Here is a 22,899-nt window from a genome sequence, read left to right on the forward strand (position 1 = left end):
TAGCCCTGCTTCTGGTCCAAGGAGGCAAAGTATTTAATTCTTGATGTTTTTGCTGATAAGAAATAATGGGAAACACCTTCCCTATGAAATATATTTTCTATTTTTTTCTCTTTTTTTCCCCTGATATCACCTAAAAGAGTGATTTTCAGCCTCGGATCCAAAAGGAGTCCTTACACATAGGGCACCTTTTTATGCCTCCTAGAAGACTTATTATCTGCAGGAAACACCCTAAGCCAGACCCTGGGTTAAGTTGGTGCTGAGAAGGGAGCAGGGCTTCCCAGGAGCCCTCTTAAGTTGTGCCACAAGGTTTCAAAGCAACAGGGCCTTCATCGGCTGCTGGCAAGAGCATAAGCAACCAGCATGACTTTTTCTGCTGGGCCAGCAGCCCAAAACTGGGACATGCTGGTCTAAACCTCCTGGTTTATGATAATTCCAAGCAACACAGCTCTGACATACCTGGCAGTGAGTTTTACACTAGGCTTTTCAGAAGCGGCACACCAAACTTCACCCCTGGCAAGAAAATAATTTTAAAAAAGGGTGCCAACCCCAGCTAAGGCTGAACACTCTTCAACACCAGTTAGCAACAGCTTTTTTAGCCATTTAAGCGTCAACACTGGGATATCACTGAAAAGGGCATTTTCGACAACAAATACTTCAAAAGGAAAGGTATTCACCCCTTTCTGCACACCTTTCTCTTTTTAAACCAAATGTTTCTCTGCATGGCTCACTTTGCACTTAGACAGGGATTTATTTTTGTAAACCATGAGATCCAAGTCTATATGGCCCCAAGGCTAGCAGGGATGGGGTAACCAGCCACATCAACCCCCAGGGAGCAGGGACTTGAGGTGGACCAGCACCAAGGTTGGCATGACAGCCCCACCAGGAAGGGTGAACAGGTGCCCACTCCTGGCCAGTCGGAGCAGCCCAAACCCCAGGTGAGCTTGGCCTGACCTCTTTTTGCTAGAAACCGTTCCCATCCGAGGGCTCTACTGCAGCATTCATCCCACAGTCCTTATGACACCCCTGGAGTAAGGAGGTGACCTCAACCGTCTGGGTTGGAAAACCAAGGGGCAGATTATCAGCTGGTGCAAATCAGCATAGCTTCACTGGAGACCGAGGAGCTATCCCAATTCACCCCAAATGGAGTCTGTCTTGGAGAGGTGAAGAGACGCGTCGCAGCCACTCCACACGTCAATGGCAGCGCTGGGCATGGAGGTGGGGCATCCTGGCTTCCTGGTCCTACAGTACTGCCAACGTAACTGGAAACCACACCCGGCGGTATGTCTTGCTCCAATCGGCCAAGCAATGCAGACGACTGGTCCTCAGAGCCAGCAAAGGGTTTTCCACTCCCCTCAGTAGCTAAAATTCACTGTCTTCTCTTTTGAGCAGCAGCAGCTTCAGTTTTCGCTGCCCTTCACCCATGGCCACCAGAAGATGCCAGCAGGCATGCGACGGCTCTGCCACCCAGTTGGCCTTATGCAGTTATGTCTGCAGTGGGTGACAAGCACATATTTGCATACACAGGGGACCTGGATGAGACTCTTTAGCTCTGGTGTGAAGGCCAAGCAAAACCATGACAGTCCTCACAAGGCATGGGATCAGTTCCCCAGATGGAAAAACCATTAGAAAAACCTCCCGCGTGCCCATGAGGGGCTTGTGTTGGTTAGATGGAGGCCCTAGTTTTACATATCATCAGAAGACGTCGTGAGGGGAGCTGCAGAAAAGCCACACATGATGCAGATTTAGCTAGCCAGAGCAGGCACTTCAGCTGGAGACCTTCCTTGCAGCCATCAGACACGCCACCCCTACCAGGCACATTTCCATGGCTTTTAATGTAGCTTAACAGTTGCATTGGAGACAAAGGAGAAGGCACAGTGTACAGGAAAAAAAAAAAAATCCCAAAATGATACCCTTTTATTTGTAAAGCTCTGATGAAACAACTTTCCAAATGACATCCCACTTAAAAACCAATGGAAACCAACCTAACTATGCATCAGTCACACTATACAGATTGCATCCTACATTTTCAAGATGCCTAAATATCTTATGGAGTATTTACACATGTATCAGTTAGGTAGTAAAGTTTCATTGCGGTTTGTTTCTTTCCAGCACATACTTATTCAATGGCAAAAAAAAAAAAAACCTGGGGATGCATTTGCATTTTTGTACAACACTTTCCGAGCAAACGGCTAGGGCAATTTTCCTGAGAGAAGGCTTGTTCTTTGAAACTCTTGCTTTAACAACTGGAAATACAGAAAGTGGATGGGGTTTTTGTTGCACTAAAAAGCCTAAGGATGCCTAGTTAAGTTTTTCTTTTAAATTATTTACGTACCATTAAGTTAAAATGTTTACATTCATTCATTCGTATAAAAACTGTTGTTAAATCTTATGCAACTGATTTAACACTGATTGCTGCAACGCAAATTGCACTTCTTTAAAAAAATTATTGTATATATGGAAGAAAAATATCTGATTGCTACCCTGTTTACAAATTTCGACTGACTCTATACAGTTCAGCCAGAAAATATGAACTTTCATAAACCTCAGTCACAGTGTACTTCAAAAGTTATATCGCAGTCTTGCAAAGTGAGTAAATATTTTAAACCAAAAAAAAAACCCCCAAACCCCAAAATCTCCTTAACAAGCTGGACCTTGTTAGACTTGTACCAAACGTTGTGATTTCTTCCAGGGGCATAGCTGGGCTCTGAAGAGCAGAGCAAGGCATGCTGAAGGTGGAGGGCGCAGGAGGAGAGGACCGACGGGGCAAAGACATCAAATGTTCGGTGAGAGATGTCTGCGCCAACTCAAGCAGTATGCACTTCTGACGCTCGTTAAAAAGTATCTCGTTGTCTCTAGCAAGTAAAGCCTTTGGTACTCCCTCCCCGACGCCGACAACTTCCACCAAATTCTTGGGGGAGAAGGCAACGAGAGAGTGAAAACAACTATACAATCAGAAAGGCAGTGCTGCTGGGTAAGTACAGGACGTATTTCTGGAATCATCAATAGGTCTAGGTTTACCTCTTCCTTTTTTTTTTTTCTTTTTCTTTTTTTTTTTTCTTTTTTGAGAGTGTAAGGCTGCATTAGCTATCCCCCGGTGAGCATTTGCTTTCCCTATATTTTTCTTGCATAGCTGAGGAACTGGATGCTTTGGCAGAGCCTCTTTCAGAGGCTGAAAAACGCCTCTGCCACCAAGGCACAGAAACAATTTCAGAGGAATGGTCTTTGCCAGCACTCTCGCTGCCGCCGTGACTGCTCTGCAGAAGAAACCGTGCGCGGACATCTGGGGGCTGCCGCGCAGCGCTGGGATCCAGCTTTCCTCACTCCGGGTCACGCCAGAGCCAGGGCACACCAGGGATCCTGTCTCACGGATGCCGTCACTTCAGCCGTGGAGGTCAGGCTGACTCCTGTGTACAGCCCGTCTTGACCTGAGTACTTAAGGTTGCTGCTTTCGGGACTGGTGCTCTCTCCTGGGCCAGACATCACCGATGAGCTCGCCTGGAGTGGGGGAAAGAGCAAAGAGAGATTTCACTGAGCCGCTGAGCTTTGCATGCACCAAGGTGTGAGTGGGAGCATGGCAGGCTCGGGGCACAGCCACTACCCCAGGATTTCTGTGGTTTGCCTCTGCTTCCCCCTGTGCCTCGAAATCCCGTAACTGAAAAAATGTGTAGGGTCAGCCCACTGGCTCGGCCCCAGTGACAGGGGTGATAGCCACGTTTGGAGAACATCTTCACAGCAAGGTGGAAAAGAAAGCGCAGGACATGCAGAAAAATCTGGAAATCGGACCATGATGAAGCAGGTAACGTGCGTGTGTCCTGCTGCCCCCTAACGAAGGGACACTGATGCCAACACCAAAAATGTGACCCAGGAGTTGTGGCACCTATAGTTTTGTTTCCCCCGTGGGAGAAGCCCGATACATCCCAATTCTCTGGCAGTGGGTGTGGAGCACGTCCTGGAAATCAGCCTTCTTTGGGTCCCTTCAGACCTTGAAATGCCTAAAATCAACCCTCACCCTTTACAGAATCACAGAATCATTAAGGTTGGAAAAGACCTTTAAGATCATCAAGTCCAACCATCAACCCAACGCCATGATGCCCACTAAACCATGTCCCAAAGTGCCACGTCTACACGTTTTTTGAACACTTCCAGTGGTGGTGACTCCACCACCTCCCTGGGCAGCCTGTTCCAATGCTTGATGACTCTATCAGTAAAGAAATTTTTCCTAATAAAAAACACTAGCCACAACCACTTCATGTCAGTAAGGCTAGCCACTAAAGGAAATGCTCTTTTCATCTCAAGTGGAGAAACACTATGCCTTTGAACCAGGATCTTCTTTGTTCCTCCAGCAACGTGCACAAGACAACATGCAGGGGACCCCCAGTAGGCATGAAGATCAACCTCTGGACCACACTAGAACCAGTACATTTACTTTAACAGAGCAATGGAAAGTTACAAAGACAAAGAAATGATAATTTTTTCCATGAGGCTGAGCAGATCCGCTAAAGAGGAAAAATTCACAGTGCCAGACAGAGAAGGGGCAATGTTTTCACCTGATAAAGGAAATGCTTAAGAGCTGCCTTAATGCAAAATTAACTCTTGGGTATGTCAACTTTAAAATCTTAATTTACTTGTTAATGGTTAGTCTTCGGACAAGATTCCTTAAAAAGGAAAAAAAAAATACTATCCTAAACTGTGATTGCAGAAGCTTCCTGCCTGCTGTTTAAGTGAAAAGTATACGTATTTAATCATTTTACAAGAGTAGAGCTCTTGGGTCTCCTGGAGCTGTGCCAGGCTAGCAGTCCTGACATAGGAAAAGCAAAGCTTCATTTATTCAAAGGTAATTTCCAAACGGTGCTGTGCAGGGTTCTTGTTGCCATGCTTAACCCAGGGAAAACATCACCTTCTGAAAGAGATACTCATTGCCAGCAGTGATTTTGTCTGAAATAACCTGGTCTCCAATATTTTCTTTAGCTTTTATTAAAATGGTTGATCTCTGCTATCCTTCTACCCAGTCATCAGCCAGGACTCTGCTCTGTCAGTCACTACCCAGAAATATAGAGATGGAAGTAAAAACTGCTTGCCCCTCGAAACCAGCCAAAATAGCTCTAATCTTAAGAAATATGTTTTATCACTCTCTCAAATACACAATTGCCAATCAGTGACAACCAATCTCCGTATTGTCTTTCCCTGTGACTACGCACGGAGAATTCCATGAGGCAGGTTTCACGCTAACCTTTGAGTCCGGTTTTGGTCTTACATCAGCCTTGTTTTTGCAAAAGGCTTTTTTTATTTCTAATACATTAAATAGACTCCTGTTAGCACAACAAACATAATTGTTAACAGCTTGAGTCTCCCCACAGTGGAAGAAGGGTTTAAATTAGAGCTAAACAGTGTTTGCTCAACCTGAACTAAAAATACCAGGACCTGTTTTGAAAGGTTCCCGTTTGCCCATATTTGCCACTGTTGTTCCGGTAGGCAAATGTCTTATCATTACCTGTTTTTTCCGGGCCTGGAAAGTGTAATTCACCCTTTTCCTGATTCAGCCCTACAAAGGCGGGGCACAGGGACCTGCAGTTTCCATGTGGGGTTATCAGCTACCCCTCCCTCAGGCACCCCAGAAGGGAGGACATGGAGGCACGTCCTGTTTGAAGACTGCCCATCCCTGCCTGACCAAGGCCGGATCCTGGCTCCATTGAGCCAGGGCGGGTAGGACCTGGGCAGGACCGCCAGGCCTGGAAACCCCACCCCGGTAATGTCATGACAAACCCGGGCAGCTCGGGCAGCTCCCAAAGTGAGACATGGAAAACAAACTTTAGCTCATGAAAAGAACACAGCTGAATCACGGCTCTGCTCCTGAGCCTGCCTACCTTTGCTCTTACTTCTCTAGCTTTAAGGGATGAAAGATAGCAGAAACTACAGTTGGCTATTAGAGGACATTTGTCAGCTGGAATAAATAAGCTGAATAATGCTGCTGAAGTCAACCAGCTCTTCTAATTCACAACAGCTGGCTCTATCAATAAAAAGGTAATGGATTTATTGTTATTGCTGAAATCTGATAATAGGATAGATAATCAACTGAAGCTCGGCTTCCTGAGGAAAAAATGAATGAAGCCTGTTGGAAAGAGCCTGCTTCCCAAACAAACAGGAAGGTTGTGTTTGTATCTGAAAAGGTTCTTCCTTTTACCCAAACCAGCAGGCACTGGTCATGGGGCAGCCCCCAGACAGGTTGTGCGGATCAGAGATGGCCTTTCTGTAGAGGACCTGCCCACCACGCTCACAGGGAGACCTTAGCCAGAGCCACAGAGGGACTTAGACACCTACATTTCTGGGCCCTACAAGTTAAGAAGGATGTGAAGGTCCTTGAATGCATTCAGAGGAGGGCAACAAAGCTGGTGACAAGGCTGGCAGGAATATCCTATGAGGAGTGGCTAAGGACTTTGGGCTTGTCTAGCTTGGAGAAAAGGAGGCTGACTCATTGCTCTCCACAGCTTCCTGAGGAGGGGACGTGGAGAAGGAGATGCAGATCTCTTCTCTCTGGGATCCAGTGACAAAACACATGGGAATGGTTCAAAGCGGCACCAGGGGAGGTTTGGACTGGATATTAGGAAGCATTTCTTTATGAAGGGTGTGGTCAAACACTGGAACAGGCTTCCTAGGGTGGTTGATGCCCCAAGCCTGTCAGTATTTAAGAGGCAAAAGCTCTGGGCAAGGAATTATGCTAACAGCTGGAGGGGGTGGCGAGTAGCCTTGATCTAGACCTTTGCTCTATCAGATAGACCTTTGCTCCAACCACTTCACAGGTTCAAAATGCTCCGTGAATTTTGGATGTTACACTAAGTCTGTAGTAAGCTGAGTCTCAGCTGACACTCTCTTCCTCTTCAGTTAGCATAGTTTAGTTTCGCTACACTTGAACGATAGCCACAGTCAGCTGAAACACAACTGTTGTGGCGAACTGCAGTGGAGTCCTTAATTTTCCAGCCTCAGCCTCCCTGCAAAAACTGCCATCCTCACCAAGAGCACTTTCTCTCAATACTGTCATTCCCTGGTCTCTGAAGAGCAACTCTCAGCACTGCAAAACCACAACTTTTTTTTCTGACTTAGTGACCCTCTTACTACGCAAAGTTTTCATTTCTTGCTAGTCCAATTGATCCTTCTGTTTATATTGCAGACATGTAAGTTTACATATCTTCTAATCTCTCCTTTGTATTATAGCAACATAAATCTGTGGTTAATACTTCATTAATTTCCTAAGGGAGGCAACTTCCAGTGTGGCTTGGGAAAGCTGATGACCCCCACTGCTGTCAAGGGCTGTATGAGTAATTGGCTTTATTGCTTTGGCAATAAAACAAAACCAAGTAAAATCTATGTCTCCATATGCATATAGAAGTTTTGGGTAGAATCAAAAATACTTTTTTTCCTTGGTTTTCCCTGCTGAAACAAAAAAGCTGGATTGCTTCATCCTGCTTGATATAAAATGAAATGCTTTCTTTCAGGTACGTGTACACGGAGCAAAGACAATGAATGACTGAATGTATGAAGCTGAGTGGGAAGAAGAAAATAGCATCTTATTTTGTCCAGGAGTGAGGTAGGAGACCCAAAGAAGATTTAAACTGGAGTATCAGATCTCCTAGCATAATGCCCTGACTACCAGACTATTTGGTATTTTAGGTTGCCATGTTCCTCGTGCCTCCTGTTGATCTTATTCCACCTGGTTTAGATAAATATTTACTCATACCAGGAGTGAGGCACCGTGTTCCCATTTTCCAGGTGAAAGTCCTACCAACCATGCTGGTGAGACTTTCTCATGGAAACTCTGTCCCGACAACTATGGAATTTTTCTATACCAGCTGAAATCTTATCATCAGATAGTCTGAAGAACCTTCTGCCATTCAGCTTTCTGATACCCAGGTGGTTAGGAGATTTCTTTTAAGAGGTCGAGTCTCTGGTTCATCCAGACTCTGGGAGATACTGTATAGAGGCTGGTTCCCCTGTAGCCTGCATGAATGTCCTACCAATCTGCTGCCTAACCATCTCACGAACCCTCTTCTGAAGCCAAAAGAAGGCACATGTGGGAGAAGCTATTAGATAATTCAGGCCAGGTTTTCAGGCATTTTGGGGACAGTTAGAACTGCATTTTCCTGCTAGTTCACCACCTGCCGTGGCCATTTCAGTCAGTGCTCTCACTTTCCAGCCTACAACACTGAAGAGCCAGTCCCGAACCACTTCTCAAGGCAAACCTCCAAGGGGAGTACATGCTAGTTTTACCTGCGAGACAACTGTCCTAAGTTATTCTATGGGGTGTGATTACGGCCCTTCTGAGAAAGCTCCAAACTGGAGGCAAAGGGCGCAGTAAAGTCTTCTGAAAGAAGAGCTCCCCTGGTGCTGCTGAGCCTTTACTGACATCAGCCCTGGCTCATGGGGCCTCCATGTCCTGCCATAAAAAGCAGATTTTACAGCAGTTTTCATACTGCCTTTTGTCCTAAAAAGGGAATAAAGTCCTTCTGGTAATCACACTAGTCGGAGCCCCTGCGTGGAATGGATGGGTGTGTGCTACAGACTGTGCCCTTCGTTCAGCAGCTTACCCTGCATAGCTTTTCTCTGTGCAGTTTCACCAGCATCAAAGGGAGAGCAGGTATAGATGCAGATGCAGGCTGTCTGAAACCTTCAAATCTTCTTTTTATGGGGATGTAAGGCAACTTCATATATCATGCAGCTGGACCTTTGCCATATTAGTAACACAGGACACCCAGTACTTATACTGCTTAGGAAAACAGAAATAGGTCTAAATCCTAGATCCAGATGTGAATTTGGCAAATAGCCCCGTTACAATGGGACAATGAAATATCTCCGATCCAAACACTTCTACATTTTGGGATGTTTGAAATCAACTTTGCACCCACAGCAATTCATTAATCATATTTTTTAAATGTTTAAACTTCAGCTAGAACATAAAATCAACATTTAAGGTTCTTGCTAATTTGTCTCAAAATTGGCATCATGTAAGATTCCCATCATGAAACAGAGAGTCTGAGAGACATTTCCAAGAGTAATTGCTGCCCTTCTCTTTTTCTGCCCTCCCCTCCTCTTTTTCTGCCCTCCCCTCTTTATTTTACTTTAAAAGAGATAAAGAAAGGTAGGGCAAAAAGTGAATATTACTGACACAAATTAATTCTGCTGAATTTCATTTCCATTAGATTTCTACATAACTGGGAACTCTTTTGGCAGCCTCCCATAAAAAGCATAATAAATTGCTTTTGTACCAGTAGAGGAATTCATTTTCTCTGTTTCATTTAGCAACAACATTGCTGTGAATTTCAGACAACAGTTTCTAAAATGTCATCAGATTTCTCTGCCTAATGTCAATTCGGCATTTTTCCCCTCTTCACAGAAAAAAGGCTGGAGAAGTAAAAACAGAGCAAAACAAAAACAAGTTGCCATGCCAGTTGTGTAATGCGCAGGGCATGAGCCAGGTTCGCTCTTCCAGCAGGTGCCCGTGTTTCGGCAACGTCACCAGCACCGCTGGCAGGAATCAATGCCGTTCTCGTTAAAGCGACCAAAGATTACAGAGCCTGGATTCATCCATCTGAGGGTTTTTTTCCTTCCCGACATGGCCCGGAGAAATTCATTCTCCTTGTGCAAAGCCATTGCCCGTTCTAAGAATAAATACAAACCTTCAGGCTATTGATGGGTCAACTCAAATGGGGGGGTGGGGTTGGGAAATCAAGGAAAACAGAAGTTTGGTACAGTATCTTTGCTTCAGCATGTGATCAGATTACAGGCTGCCTCACTCTAAAATGCTGACATCCCTTCACTCCCAACTTCAATGGCCCTTATGAGCACCCAGCCCCTCCCACGGGATTTAGGCTCATAAGAAATTATTTCACTTCCTTCGCTAGTGATCATGTTCCCAAATGATGTCTGGGGCAACAGGGGCCAGTCTTAACAGCCACCGCTTCCTACTTTCAGCCTCCAGCCTCCCCTGTCCCCACCCCATTGAATTGCTGATGCTTGGGCAAAGCCAGGAGCCCGAGGGAAGATGTGGCCATACCCACAACATGCCGTGTCAACAGCTCCCCTGCAAATCCCATCCTCATTTACGTCCATTTGGGGCTGGGGTGCAGGGTGGGAGATCACTAACCCCTCCTGTAGGGTGGGGGAGAGCCAAGGGGCTGCCCACGTATCTGGTGGCTGCTGCAACCTCCCCGCTTCAGCGTGTTTCGCAGCCTCCCTCCATCACTTTTCCACAAGAGGTCATTTGCGAGTGCTTTGCCTCTGCAGGGTACATCTGACTGATCACGGTGGGGAAAAGGCTGTGCAGACCTTACTGTGCAGCCTGCTGGGTACAAGGGGACAGACTTCCCTGGCCCTCATGCAGGCGTCCCCTCCCAGCCTGAGCTACTCTGGAAAAATCAGGGAGAGCTGAAGTTTTGGCACGGCGGCGTGCCTGCCTTCGTGTCACTAACGGCAGCCCGGGGGTCCCTGGGACTTGCCCTCAGTTGCTAACAGCTCTCAGCGAGCCTTTTGGCTCGTGACCGTGCCCCCGCCCCGCTCTCCTCGGGTACCCACCCAACTCCACCTGGCAAAATTGTATTACAGAGGGTACTGCTAAAATTATAACATAAAGATTATTAATAACAGGTTTGATATGCTGTCCTAGGGAGAACGGCTACAGAAAGGAAGGCAGGCTTTCGCCAGGCAGGAGAGCAACGGCACAGGGGAAACGGGATGGCATCTATACGGCCTCTCCTTGCCCGAGCAGCGCACGGCTGCCTGCAGCCTACACCTCGGCCTCAGCTGGGACTGTGCTTCTAATCCCGTCCACTCTATAAATCTCAAGACATTCCTCAGGTAGGCAGTCCCGCTTAGGGCAACCTAAGGAAAATTTAAGGAAAATTTGCCTGCAGATTCCCCTTTGCAAATATTAGGGGAGAGCCTAAAACAGCGCCTAGTAGTTCACGGGGGGGAGCCTGAAACCCAGCAACAGCTCCCTTTTTGGTTAGTGTTTCTCTTTTTTTGATGTGATCTGTCTATTTGATTGGACTGACAGCATTTTCTCATGTCAAAGACAAGCCCTTTTAGTAATATCCTTGTCTGGTGGCATCTGAACCCAAAACCCAGTGCCTCTGAAACTGGGAGGCCTGTCAGTCCAACAAAAAATCATACTGCTAAACATGAGGTTTTTTCCTCCCCTCATATAATTAAACTTTGTATGTCAGGAATTAAACTGTTGAAATGAATTTGGATGTGGGAATGCTGGGACATATTGAAAAATAGTTATTATAAACAATGTCTTCTTTTTATTAATAAAGGAGTAGAGAAAGCCATGTTAGGAAAGCTTTTCAAAGAAATGACGTGGCAGATTAAAGGATAGCAAAGGCCCAAGGAGTGAGTGTGGATATGGATATGGGGAGCCAAGAGGCTAGAAATTAATCTACATTAAGCTTCGCAACTTCAGCGGTAGTATTTGTTATCACACATGCTAACTGAGTGAAGAAAGGAAGTTTGAGATGGTTTGAGTACGTGACGTAAAATAAAGATCAAAACTAGGGGAGGGGATGATCAGCGCTCCTCTGGTGCTCCTCTGGAGTTCGGTGCTGCCAGATGCTGAGCATCTGGCCCCTGAAGAGCCCTTGGCGAGGAGAGGGCTGATCCCCTACGCACTGCAATCAGCGGGGCTCCCCAGCCTGGTTTCAGCTGGGTCTGGATCAGGGTTTAAGTGCACATCTCAGTTTAAAACAAAAACCTTTATGCTTCCCTCCATACAGCAGGATAATGTTTTGCTGGAGTATACCAGTCATTGGGGACAATGTGTGCAAATGCATATATATTAAACAGCTTTTGGAAAATGTGAGAGCAGCAGTGCCTTGAACTATAAATTGAGATCATTTTAAAAAAAAGGGGCATACATGCACAATTGGTTTTTGAAAGGATCAGTTGGGCATGATTTATCATCCTTCCTCCAGAAGAAAACCTTTGAAATAGAAGAACCTGAACGTTTCAAAACAAAATGTCTGGGGTTAAGCTGTGGTTAACTTAATAACGAAAATTAAATAGATCTTAACTAAGAGGTTTGTAAAGTACTTCAGCTTGTCGTTGTGTTACAGCTATACGTACTATCCTCCGAAAATCTTGTTCCTGTATCAGCTAACTGGAAAGTTTGTTTAGATTATTGTTCTGCTAGATAAGATAAAAGCTGCGATAACATTGCACAGTGATCAGCCTGCTTACAGATACGGACACCGGCTTATGGCTTACCCCGGAGGCTGCAGTCTGTGTGCTGGGAGAAGCAGTTTTGCTACAGTCATCTGAGTTAGTAGAAGATGTGGATGTTGGAGTCATAGGAACCGCAGTAGTACTGTTACCTGAAAGATCGGGAACTGGTATTAAAAACAAATATTTTCCAGCCAGGGGAAAAAAAAAAACTCTTGCAGCTCAACCATCTTATCTTTTTATACTTACCAGAGCATGCCTTTGACTTATTTATGTTCTTAGGTTTTCGTTTCCTGGTCTGAATTCCTTCTTTTTTCATAGCAAGAGGTCGGGGAACCTGAAAAAATTAAATTTCCACACCGATCAGAGAGTTGTATATGTACTCTAATACCAAAACCGAAAATACACTACAAGATCAAGTGGCAATGTTGTAAATGCCTGTATGGCAAGTCAATTTTTCCTCTGTCACAGTACCAATTCCAAAAAAACTTTGCATTTTATTTGGGCAAAACAATGTTTTTTTTTCAAGGGGAGTTTTAGCTCAATAAAGAAAGCAGGGAAGCTTTTTTCTTGTTGTGAACTAAACAGTTTTTCCAACACCTCAGTCAGTCCACAGATAAACAGCATCCTTTCAGGGAAAAACAACATCATTTGGCCATAGGTCATATGCAATTAGACTGGATGAGGTGTATCTGATCCCTGATTGCTTATTCCAGTCAGTTAAGAATTATCCCCAGTGGCTGAATCTGGAAAGCAAGAATACATGTGAGGGGAAAAAAATATACCTCTTCCTGTGGACCAGCTACGCAAACCAGATCGTCGCTTGTAAGTGCCTTAGAACAGAAGCCTTAAGCCATAATCAACCTAGTATTTGTTCTTGCAAGCAGTTCTGCCTGTGATACAGCTTTATAGTATCAAAATTTGTATTTATAGGGAAAATGTTCTCAAAAATCAGCTTTGTGTCTGTGTCATCACAACGATAATCATTTCACAGAAAACATTGGCTTAAAAAATATTATAACTTAATGATAGCAACACGTTTGGGGAAAGACAATTCAGGCATATGCTTATTATCATGATAAAGTTTACGTCTGTAATATAATTTACTTTTATCTTGAGGACTAGGCCAAGTCCCAATCACTCCTAATGCCCTCGCTCTTCAAACACTTGTGCTTGGCTGTAACTTAATCCACAGGGGCACAATAGGCTCCAAGTCTCACCCAAAACATACTCCATCACATGCAGGATAGAGCTATTTTCTTCCTCTACTATTGCCTAGCAAAGGCTGAAATGACATTTAAAGTTTTGCTGGCATAGATATGTCTGTCCATGAAAAACTGTCCTATTAAAGGTCTAGGGTGTTCAGATTTTTTCCCACTGAAGAGCTAGTTTAAATCCCCATGGCAAAAAGACCTCTGCCACTCACCCAGAGGTGGTTTCTTTGTACAAATCTGCAGGCAGAGCTACAACGGCAAACACAAAACTTGTCAAAAACGTAACTTGCTAAAATGATATAACCATGTTCTAATGCTGGGGATTTTTCGGTCATTTTATCCGTTTAGTATGCACTCATCCTTTTTTAACACCACGGTCCAAACCATGATACGGGACCACTAGCACCAACAGAAACATCACCCCAACTTGAGGAAGCTCGATGCCACCCCCGACGCCAGCGGATGCCCGCCAGTGGGAGGACCGGCCCTTTCCCAAAGGAGCACCAGCGACGGCGTGGGAATACCCCTCAGTGGCGAAGCGGCCGCTTACCCCGTGGAGCTTCATGTAGAGGCCGCAGGCGTTGCAGACGGGCTCGCCCTCCGCGTTCCTGCGCCACAGGGTGGTGGTCGTGGTGTGGCAGTTGGCACAGGACAAGCCCAGCCGCCGGGACGAGGGCTAGAGGCAAGCGTAGGCAAACACAGGCGTAAACGGGCAGGCAGGAGCAAACGATTTATGTCTTTACAGTTTATAAAAAGTGCTTTAACGCGCAGCGTGAACGGTAGGAGGGTTTTTTATAGTATCTGTCAGTGGCATCCCAGAATTAAAACAAGATTATCCCGGTTTCAGAGACTGGAACGCTGATGTGAAGAGGCACTGCGAGTCTCCAACTCTGGGTAGTCGCGGCAGAGGCAAAATTCACATTTTGGGAGTCACTGACCCGGGGAGCAATGTTCAGACCACCGGGCACTGGCTCTTCCTCCAGCGGGACAGCTAGGGAACATCCCCACAACAGCTCCATCCGGATGAGGAGCAGGCACATCACTCCTGGGCTGCCTCTCCAGCCGGTCCAACGCCCTCTCCCCTGCGCGGTGGGCAAAGAGGCAGCTCTGAAAGTTGCCACCAATAACCCTGACCCATCAGAAAAATCAGCCGCTTTAACCAGCTGCCCTTGGTAGCACCACAGCTGCGGGAAACAAACTTGCCCGGGTGCCGGAGGGTAACACGTACAACAGCGGCATCTTAGTAAAAACATCTTTTTATCATCACCCATTTTATCCTTGTGCGAAAAACAACATGCCTTGGGAGCGTGTTTTAGAGAGCAGAGCTTCCCCTCGGCCCGCAGAAAAGCCGGTGGGTGACAACAAGGTCCCCACTGCAAACAAGCCATTTATGACACTCTTCCGTGGAGTTTGGAGCCAAGATGAAGCAACCTTGTATCAGAAATAACCGTATAACCCGGAGCTTTATGGCCACAGGCTGTATATCATAAGTGAAGGCAGTCCTCATAAACATGTGAAATGAAGGTGAATGGGTTATAAAAGTCTCTGTAACAAGTGATCTCTTTTACGTTCATCACAAGCAAAGAATTCCAGCTACATCATAAATCTAGTCTTTTTCAAAGTATTGCATTGTCAAAAAAAATATAAAAAAATCTGTGCCTAGCTCTGTGTCTGGCAGCCGAACAAGTTTACATGGAGAAGTCAGTTTTAGAGGATTGCATTAATCTTATTCTGACTATAAAGTGCCCATAACCGAAATTACTAACTTAAGGGTACAATGCCCTTCCTCTTGAATCATTTACTGCTAGGTTGTTAGACATAACTCGGTCACCTTTGATACCGCAGAGCTGCCTGCCACTTGGGAAACTGATTAAAATGGTTTAAGAATGAAGAATATTCTGGAGTAATAACCGAGTTTCTTTAATTTTGTCTGTTAGAGTTTCTTTAGCAGTAAACTGTCGTCTTACACCGCAGCTCAGAAAGAACTCCAGATCAAATACGAATTTTGTAACTTTGAATGAGTAATCCATTATTAATTACAAAGAAAAAAAAACAACAGCCAAATGTAATATAGCCTGAAGTACATGCATATACTTTTTAATCTTAAAAATCTGGGTCTCATGAGAACAGAATTTTTGACCTTGTTATTAAATACATATGCATACAGCGTCCAAATTGCACTCCTCAATTCAATATGAGTTTTACATGGATTGGGTAAAAAAAAAGCTGATCTTAACACATATGCTTCGTTTTCTTTATTTGCAAGCGAAATGCTGTCAGAGGTTTCACTCTGTTAAATCTTTCTTTTGCATTCAGTCTGGTATAAATCTTCATATATTTTACTTCAACAGCTTTTGCTCATTCCCGTATCTAAACTAACGGGGCCGGGGGGGGGGGGGGGGGGGCGGGTGGCATGTTTTGAAGCTAAAATGACTTCTCTGCTGCAAGAATTTTATCAGAAACTTTGGGGCAATCTAAACATGTTTAGCATTTTCAAAACATTTTCCCTTCTCACCTACATATTTCCAACTGTATGAACACACAGTCATGGTTGATTTATAGTTATGGCCAGGGTACTCGGTAGGGATTGTTACGCAGAACTATTTCAGAGTTATTTCGCCGAGGTGTCAAGCTGAAATCGGGCTGCAGTTTGACTCTGTTTTAGTCTCCTCACCCCCACCCCTCCTTCAAAAAAACAGCAAAGAAACACAGAAACACCGGAGCAGGGTACCAGCTCCTTGAAATCTGCCTTGGGCCAGGGTGCCACGGCCAGTCAAGCTCTGACACTTCGGGCAAGCGGCAGACCTGGCCCGTCTGCTGCGTTTGTCCCCAGTAATGAGATAACGCCTCGTGTCATGAAATTTAGTGGACAGCCAGCTAGAAAAAATGGGCACCCAGTGGTAATTAACCTCTGGTTTAAAGTCATATTAACTCTTTGGCTTAAAAGAAAGGTGTTTAAGCAGAGGTGGGGCTGGTTCGTGAGCGCTTACTGTCTGATCATGGCGCGTTCGTTTTTTGTGCGTCCCTCCCGCCCCATAAGAGCAATAAATTTAAACGGTTGTGAAATAAAGAATGAGATGTGTTTTAACACTAGGAAAACACGCATGGAGCGAAGCAGCTGGCGTGATTGAGAGGGGCTCGAAAGGCTGATGGGTTTGATACACTGTCTCCCCACACAAGGGTCCAAACATCAGCTTGGATTATGCCGGAGTGATTTATCGTGGCTCGCTCGGTAACAGCCATTACTGAAGAGTGTATTTTTTCTCTCTGCTGACCTCCACCCAGATTTGCTAAACATAATGTGCAGTTCCCACTTGTTAAATTTTCTCCTTGCCTATTCAGTGCCAGCCTGAGTTATAAACAGGGGCTCTGGTTTGTACTATTTATTTCCCCCCCTCTAGTTTTAGGAGTATATTTTTAGAAAAATTGCAGCTCATTTCTTAGGAGTAAAACAAAACAAAGGCTATTATCATTGTTTAAACAATTGGTTTTCTTTGAATTATATACAAAACTTGCTTACATTCCCAAGGATCGAGCTCTCGGCAAACAAAGCAGGTCTGGAGAAATTCCTAGCCCTCTGAACAAACACTTTCCAACCTTGATTATTTTTTTTTTCTTTTGGAAACGTCCAACATCAGCAGCACGAATGTATTCCAAGCTGCCCACGTCCCCTCACCAACAGGGTCCACCACCTCAAAAAGCCAGGCCGGCCTGTGCCCGGTGGGTGGCTCAGCGGGGGAGAGGGCGATTTCGCCAGCGCAGGGCCCGGAGGTGGGCCCAGTCCTGACACCCCTCACCATGACCGCTCGGGCCTGCCACCCTGCTCAGGAGCCCCGCGTCGGTTTTGCAGCCGTGGGGATCACGGGGCTAACAGGCTCGGGTGGCGTTCCCCCACCCTTGCCCCTGCTCTCCCCCCGGGCTGGCGCTGAGCGGGGGTCCCTCGGGGCTCCGCTCCTCTCGCCCCCCTCCTCCCCTCCGTCCCCTCTCACCACTCTCTTCTGGGGCTTGATGAGGGGCCGGCTGAGGCCGTTCATTTTGGTGTAGAGCCCGCAGGCGTTGCACAGGTAGTTGCCGGTGCCGTCCCTCCTCCACAGCGGGGTCTGGATGGAGCCGCAGTTGACGCACTCCCGGCTCTCGGAAAGGTCCTCCAGCAGCTCTGGGGGGGCAGAGGCAGAGGGGGAGGCGGTGGGGCGCGGCCGCCGATGGGCACGGAGCCCCGCGGAGCGCTGCCCCGGCCCCGCCGCCCCAGGAGACGGGCCCCGGGCGAGGAAGCGACCACGGAAAAGCAGTTCCCTGGCGGGTGATCGCTGCCGTGCGGTGATTTTTTTTTTTTAAACAACATCCTTTTTTTTTTTTTTTTTTTTAATTAATTTCTTTAACTGTACCGGGCGACCCTCGGGAGCCCTGCACTCACGTCGGGATTTGGCCCTTCGGAAATCTGGCTGGAGCGGTGTGAAGTCCGCTCCAGGGGTGAAACCCCCGTCGTGGTGCCCACAGGGAGGAGAAGGGGGTGCGCTTGGCTTTTTAGGGGGGGCAGGAGGGTGCTAGGTGCCTGCCAGAACAGCCCGCTTTCAAAAGCCCACCTTGGGGGCCGGGTCGCAGGGACGGGGTAACAAGCAGCGGTGGTTTTGCCCAATATTCCCCCGGGGTGGAGGCTGGGCAAGGAGTTTTTACCCCGACTCTCATTTTGAATGCCTCGCAACTATTAAAAACTTCAAATTTAGAGACAGCGTCTGGGACCCTGATGTGCCAAGGCAGCGACGGAGAGCAACTGCTTCGCCTCGGTTATTTGGTCAAATTCGAGCGGATTGGTAGGAAATGGAGGAAATGGGAAAAATATGCGGTATTATGCCTCCTGCTCCTGTAGCTACTGAACACTGGGGGGGGGGAAACGGTCTAAATGCACGGTAAAAAAATAAAGAGAACCCACACATAAAAGCAAACACCTTCACCTCCGCAAATCTTTGTATTCTTGTTCTGACTCACCTCTCCATATTTAGGGGGGGAAAATAGATACGGTTTTTACATATACCGAACCACGTTATGCAGAAATAATGAAAGGAGGTGCTTGGATTTCTGCAGAAGCTTTCGAGTTGAGCCTGTGAAAGTCTATTTCAGACTCATAGCTTCGTCACTGATTTTCTTTTCATTTTTTTACTCCCTCCATCCCCTCCGCTACCTGTCTTTACTCATCACTGCGTTATTTTTTTACTCTTCGCTTAGCAGCTTTGTGCTGTAAAGCGAAAGAGAGCTTGTAAAGGTCAGGCAGCTTTGGAGAGAGGGCTGCGATGGCACGGCGGGCATTGAGCTGAGAAAGAAACGGCCTTTTGGCCCGCACCCACCGAAATACATTTTTCTCCTCCCTTCGTTTGCAAATTATTAGGAGCTAAACAGGAATGAGCACACGGCAGAGTCCAGAGAGCACAGTTCAACTTACGTTGTCAGCTTGTAGCTCCTTAGCACATGGCTAAGATTTATTAATCTTTGCACTAAAAGCGCCATTGAAGACTGCAATCAGGAAAATGCTTAAGGCTTCAAGGACGCTGGAAGTTAAGCAGCTATTTGTCTCAGCTATTTACTTCATAACTTTACCTTCGTGCCTGCAGGAAGAAATTGTGCCGTGACAGTATTTCTCGGGCATTTTAAAATATTTTTCCCCCTTAGTGCGTGAGAAATATATTTCTCTCCAAAGAAAGCAAAATAAAGTTTTAATTTTAGATACTGTTTTAGCAACCCTACGAGTAACCTTAAGAAAGCTGGACCAAACTGCCTAATATTTAGCCGTGAAAATACATTGCGACTACTTGAAACGGAAGCACGTGTGGCTTCGGCTTTGCTGCCGCATTTTATCTCGCAGGAACAGAAAACTCGCGTGGCCCAAGAGCTCCAGGATGCTTCGCCCCAGGTTACAAGGCAACGCGGCTCCCCCGGCACCCACCCTTCCCCTCACCGAAAGTCTGACCCCCTGTCCCTCCGGTTCCCAGCACCGGGGGCCGGAGGCACCGTCCAGGGAGACGCCGAGGAAGGCGCCCCAGCCCCACGGCTGCAAAAAGCAGGAATTTTTGGTGTTTTTTCTCCCCTCCATCACCTAGTTTTACACTGTAACTTCTGGAAATTGAGTTTAAAAACCCTCAACTTTCCTGTCGTCCTGAGACGCGGCTTCTCGGCTTTGCTCTGCCCTTCTCCCACCGTCACTAAACTGAGTCTTCTTCCCTCTGTCACGTTATTAAACACCAAGTGGGAGGTTTAAAAATGCCTAAATCTACCGGGTATCATCGAGAGACAGAAGGAGCACCGTGTGCAGCCCTACGAAAAGCCACCGGCTATTTTTCTGCAGCACTGCACTGAAAGAGAAAATCACAGTGTATATAAAATATACCTACCTGGTGGGTAGTTTATGATTAAAGCAAACGCCGATCAAATGTGTGTGTGCGCGCGTGTGTATACATACACATATATACATAAATATATATAAATATCCATAAATATATGAAAATATACATATATACACACATACCCACACACCTCTCTATGAGTCTCTATTTATATATACATACATACAGTCTAAATCTGAAGAGCCTGCAATAATCGTTAATCTTTCTACATCTGACTAAACCATCGCAGCTCAGCCTCCACTGCTATGATTGATTTAATGACACCGAAAATTTCCTAAATTAAAAAAAAAGACAGGACACCTCGGAAGCGAAAGTAAAATCCCATCAGGAGGTGCCATGTTTTAACAGCGGTTTGTAAACGGGGTTTCTCGTTCATATCAGGGGTTTTGTTTTGCTGCTTTTCTTTTAACGAAGCAGCGAAAAGATTTGTAGTTGAAACCCGAAATGGGTTAAACGATCCCCTGCAGTCTTCCTCTAAGCTACAGGAAGGGTTAATTCACAGTGAATTTCTCACCGTTTCGTGGCCAGTGTATGGCATTGGGGGGAAGCAGAAATGCACGGAGTTGGGAAACTTAAAAGCGAGGCTTCCACCGGGCCATTCGTTTTTTGGGAACGGCGGCTTCGCAACCCCGATTGCCGTACTCCAAACCACGCCGCTTTTTTTTGTGTGTGTATGTGTGCGTGTGTCCGTCCTCCGACCCAAGGCAAACGACCAGAGCCATCTCCACTCCAGAAAAGCCACGCTCCCGGCGCCGCCGTCCTTGCCACCGGCACTGCCTCCCGCGCCCCCAGCGCCCCGCCAGCGGGCACCCCGGCATGCGGCGGCCGCCCCCCCTGCCCTGCCCTGCCCGTCCCCCGGCGGCGGGTCCTACCTGCGCTGGGTGCCCGGACGGGGATGGGGGCGGCCCGGCCCTGGAGGCAGTGCAGCATGGAGTTCTCGAAGGGCGCCGTGGGCCAGGCGGGGGTGAGCTGCGGCCCCACGTAGGACGTGTAGGGCCCCGGGTAGGAGCCGTTGAGCGGCCGGGCCAGGGGGCTGTACTGGTCCCTGGCGCCCAGGCTGTTGCTGTAGGCGCCGGGCTCCCGGGAGGCCCCGTTGGCCACCGGTGGGCTGGGGGAGTAGGGGAAGCGGCCCGAGGGGTGGGAGCCGCTGCCTGTGCTGTACGAGGGGCTCTCCGCGGCTGGCTGGGACCAGACGGCGTGGCCGCCGCCCGGGTGGCTGGGCTGGGCCGCCCCGCTGCCCTGCAGGTACGGCAGCGTGGGCAGCATGGAGCCCACGCGGGTCGTGGGTACGTAGACGGGCGAGCTAGGCGTGGAGTGCATGAAGCCGCCCGGAGATCCGTCGTAAGGCGTGGGGCCCTGGGCGGCCGAGATGGCCAGGGTCTGGTACATCTCCTCGGGCTGCTCGGCGCCGAGGGCGCTCAGCTTGGAGCCGCGGCTGGACCAGATCAGCTTGTTGGTTTGGTCTAAATCCGCGAAGAGCAGGATGTCCTCCCAGCTGGGCAGGCCGGAGGGGTGGGGGGGCCCGAAGTGCACGTAGGGGCCGAGCAGCGACCTGCCCTCGGCGGCGGGAGGCGGCGGGGGGGCCGGCCGGTGGCTGCCGTCGGGCTCAGGCAGAGGAGTCTTGGAGGAGCCGCGCTCGCCCTGGGAACCGCCGCAGGAGGAGGAGGAGGAAGAGGAGGGCGAAGGAGGAGACGGGCCCGACTCCCTGGTCACGAAGGGGTAGGAGGAACCGCCGGCGTCCGCAGCGCACCGCTTCACCGCGCACCAGCCGCCTTCAGCCACGGCCATCCAGGTCCCCTCTAGCCGCTGGGTGTGGATGGGGAAGGGGGAGGAAGGGAGGAGGAGGAGGAGGAGTGGAGGGGGGGGTCCGCAGGGCAGGGCGGGGAAGGAGGACACAAAAGAGCGGGGAGGGGGGGGAGAGAAATAATAATAACAAAGTTAGCAAACAGGACAGCCCGTCTCCCTCCCTTAATGAGATTCATCAGGGCTTATCTGGACCCTCTGAGCGCTTAATCAGTCATGTCGCCTGCGCGCTGCTGTCCCCTCGCCCCGGCGGAATGGGATCAGGCAGCCCAGGTCAACACGGGCCGGGAGCCGCCGGCCACGCAGCGGAGCGCGGTCCCGCGGGGGCAGGGCGGCGGGCTCCGGCCCCACGCCCCGCGCCGGCGGCGGGCAACTTCCCGCTGCCTCCGCATCTCGGGCTGCGGATTTGAACATGAAGCACGCCGAGGGGAAGGGGGGCGGGAGGGCGTGGGGAGGGGGGCGAGAGGGGCATTTTTCCCAGTCTGTGCCAAAACCCCTTCCTCGGCTGCTGCCGTTGTTGTTATTATTATGATTATTTCAATGAATGAGTCATTTGACTCGGTTCCACCGAGAAAACAATCAGTAAGGCGATCCCTTTAAGGTTACTTCTCCGGAGAGCGACGTTAGCTTTTCCGCGCATCGCCTCGCTTGTTTGCTTATTTCCAGCCCAAGGTCACGGAAAGGAGGAGGAGGAGAAAGGAAAGGCACCCGGAGCCGGGAGATGCGCGCGGGCCGGGCCCCGACGTATGTGCAGCGGCGCCGCCAGCCGGGCCGGTACACGGACCGGTACCGGGCCGGGGCAGGGGCCGGGCCGGGCGGGCAGCGCCGGCCGCGGGGGCCTGTGCCAGCCGGCAGCCCTGGCTGGGGGACCGCCCCGAGCCCACCTTTAGGGGATGGCAGCCATCCCGCAGCCAGCCGGCGCCCCCGCCGAGACCGGTCGCATCCCGGAGCGGCCAGTATGAGAGAGGCCGGACAGGCAGACAGACAGACCCAGAGCCCCCGGTGCCCAGCCTCTGGGAGAAGGGGCAGAAAGCGAAAGGGGACGCAGAGAAGTGACAAGCAGGAGAAGCCGGCGGCGAGGCTGTCCACTCTCAGCCCACCTCGGGGACTCTCCGGATAACCATAGGCACATCAATACAAAAGACACACACACACACACAGACAGCCCCTCTCGCAGATAGGCACCAAATACGTCTTTCCCTCCTGCCAGATAACTGGGAGATAAGGCTCCGGCAGATAAGGGCTCCAGGCACCGGCATCGGATGTTTGCCCACAAAGTC

At 48.6% G+C, this 22,899-nt stretch overlaps 1 protein-coding gene across 2 annotated transcripts; it reads right to left on the reverse strand.

Moving 5' to 3' along the window:
- Window positions 1–2,495: 2,495 nt before the first annotated feature.
- On the reverse strand, window positions 2,496–21,604 carry GATA6 (GATA binding protein 6; the record flags this gene model as incomplete). Of its 2 annotated transcripts, none has more annotated exons than XM_081996772.1 (6): window positions 2,496–3,495; window positions 12,253–12,359; window positions 12,457–12,544; window positions 13,972–14,097; window positions 17,411–17,577; window positions 20,689–21,604. In XM_081996772.1, 6 exons carry the CDS (start codon window positions 21,602–21,604, stop codon window positions 3,328–3,330), a joined length of 1,572 nt encoding a protein of 523 aa, XP_081852898.1. In that variant the 3' UTR covers window positions 2,496–3,327. The 2 variants fall into 2 exon arrangements, with proteins under 2 accessions (XP_081852898.1, XP_081852899.1); XM_081996773.1 differs by having other exon boundaries at window positions 12,226–12,359; window positions 20,689–21,205.
- Window positions 21,605–22,899: the final 1,295 nt, after the last annotated feature.

The sequence above is a fragment of the Phaethon aethereus genome (genome assembly GCF_964289735.1).
Source record: "Phaethon aethereus genome assembly, chromosome: 2".
Classification (NCBI taxonomy): Eukaryota; Metazoa; Chordata; class Aves; order Phaethontiformes; family Phaethontidae; genus Phaethon; species Phaethon aethereus.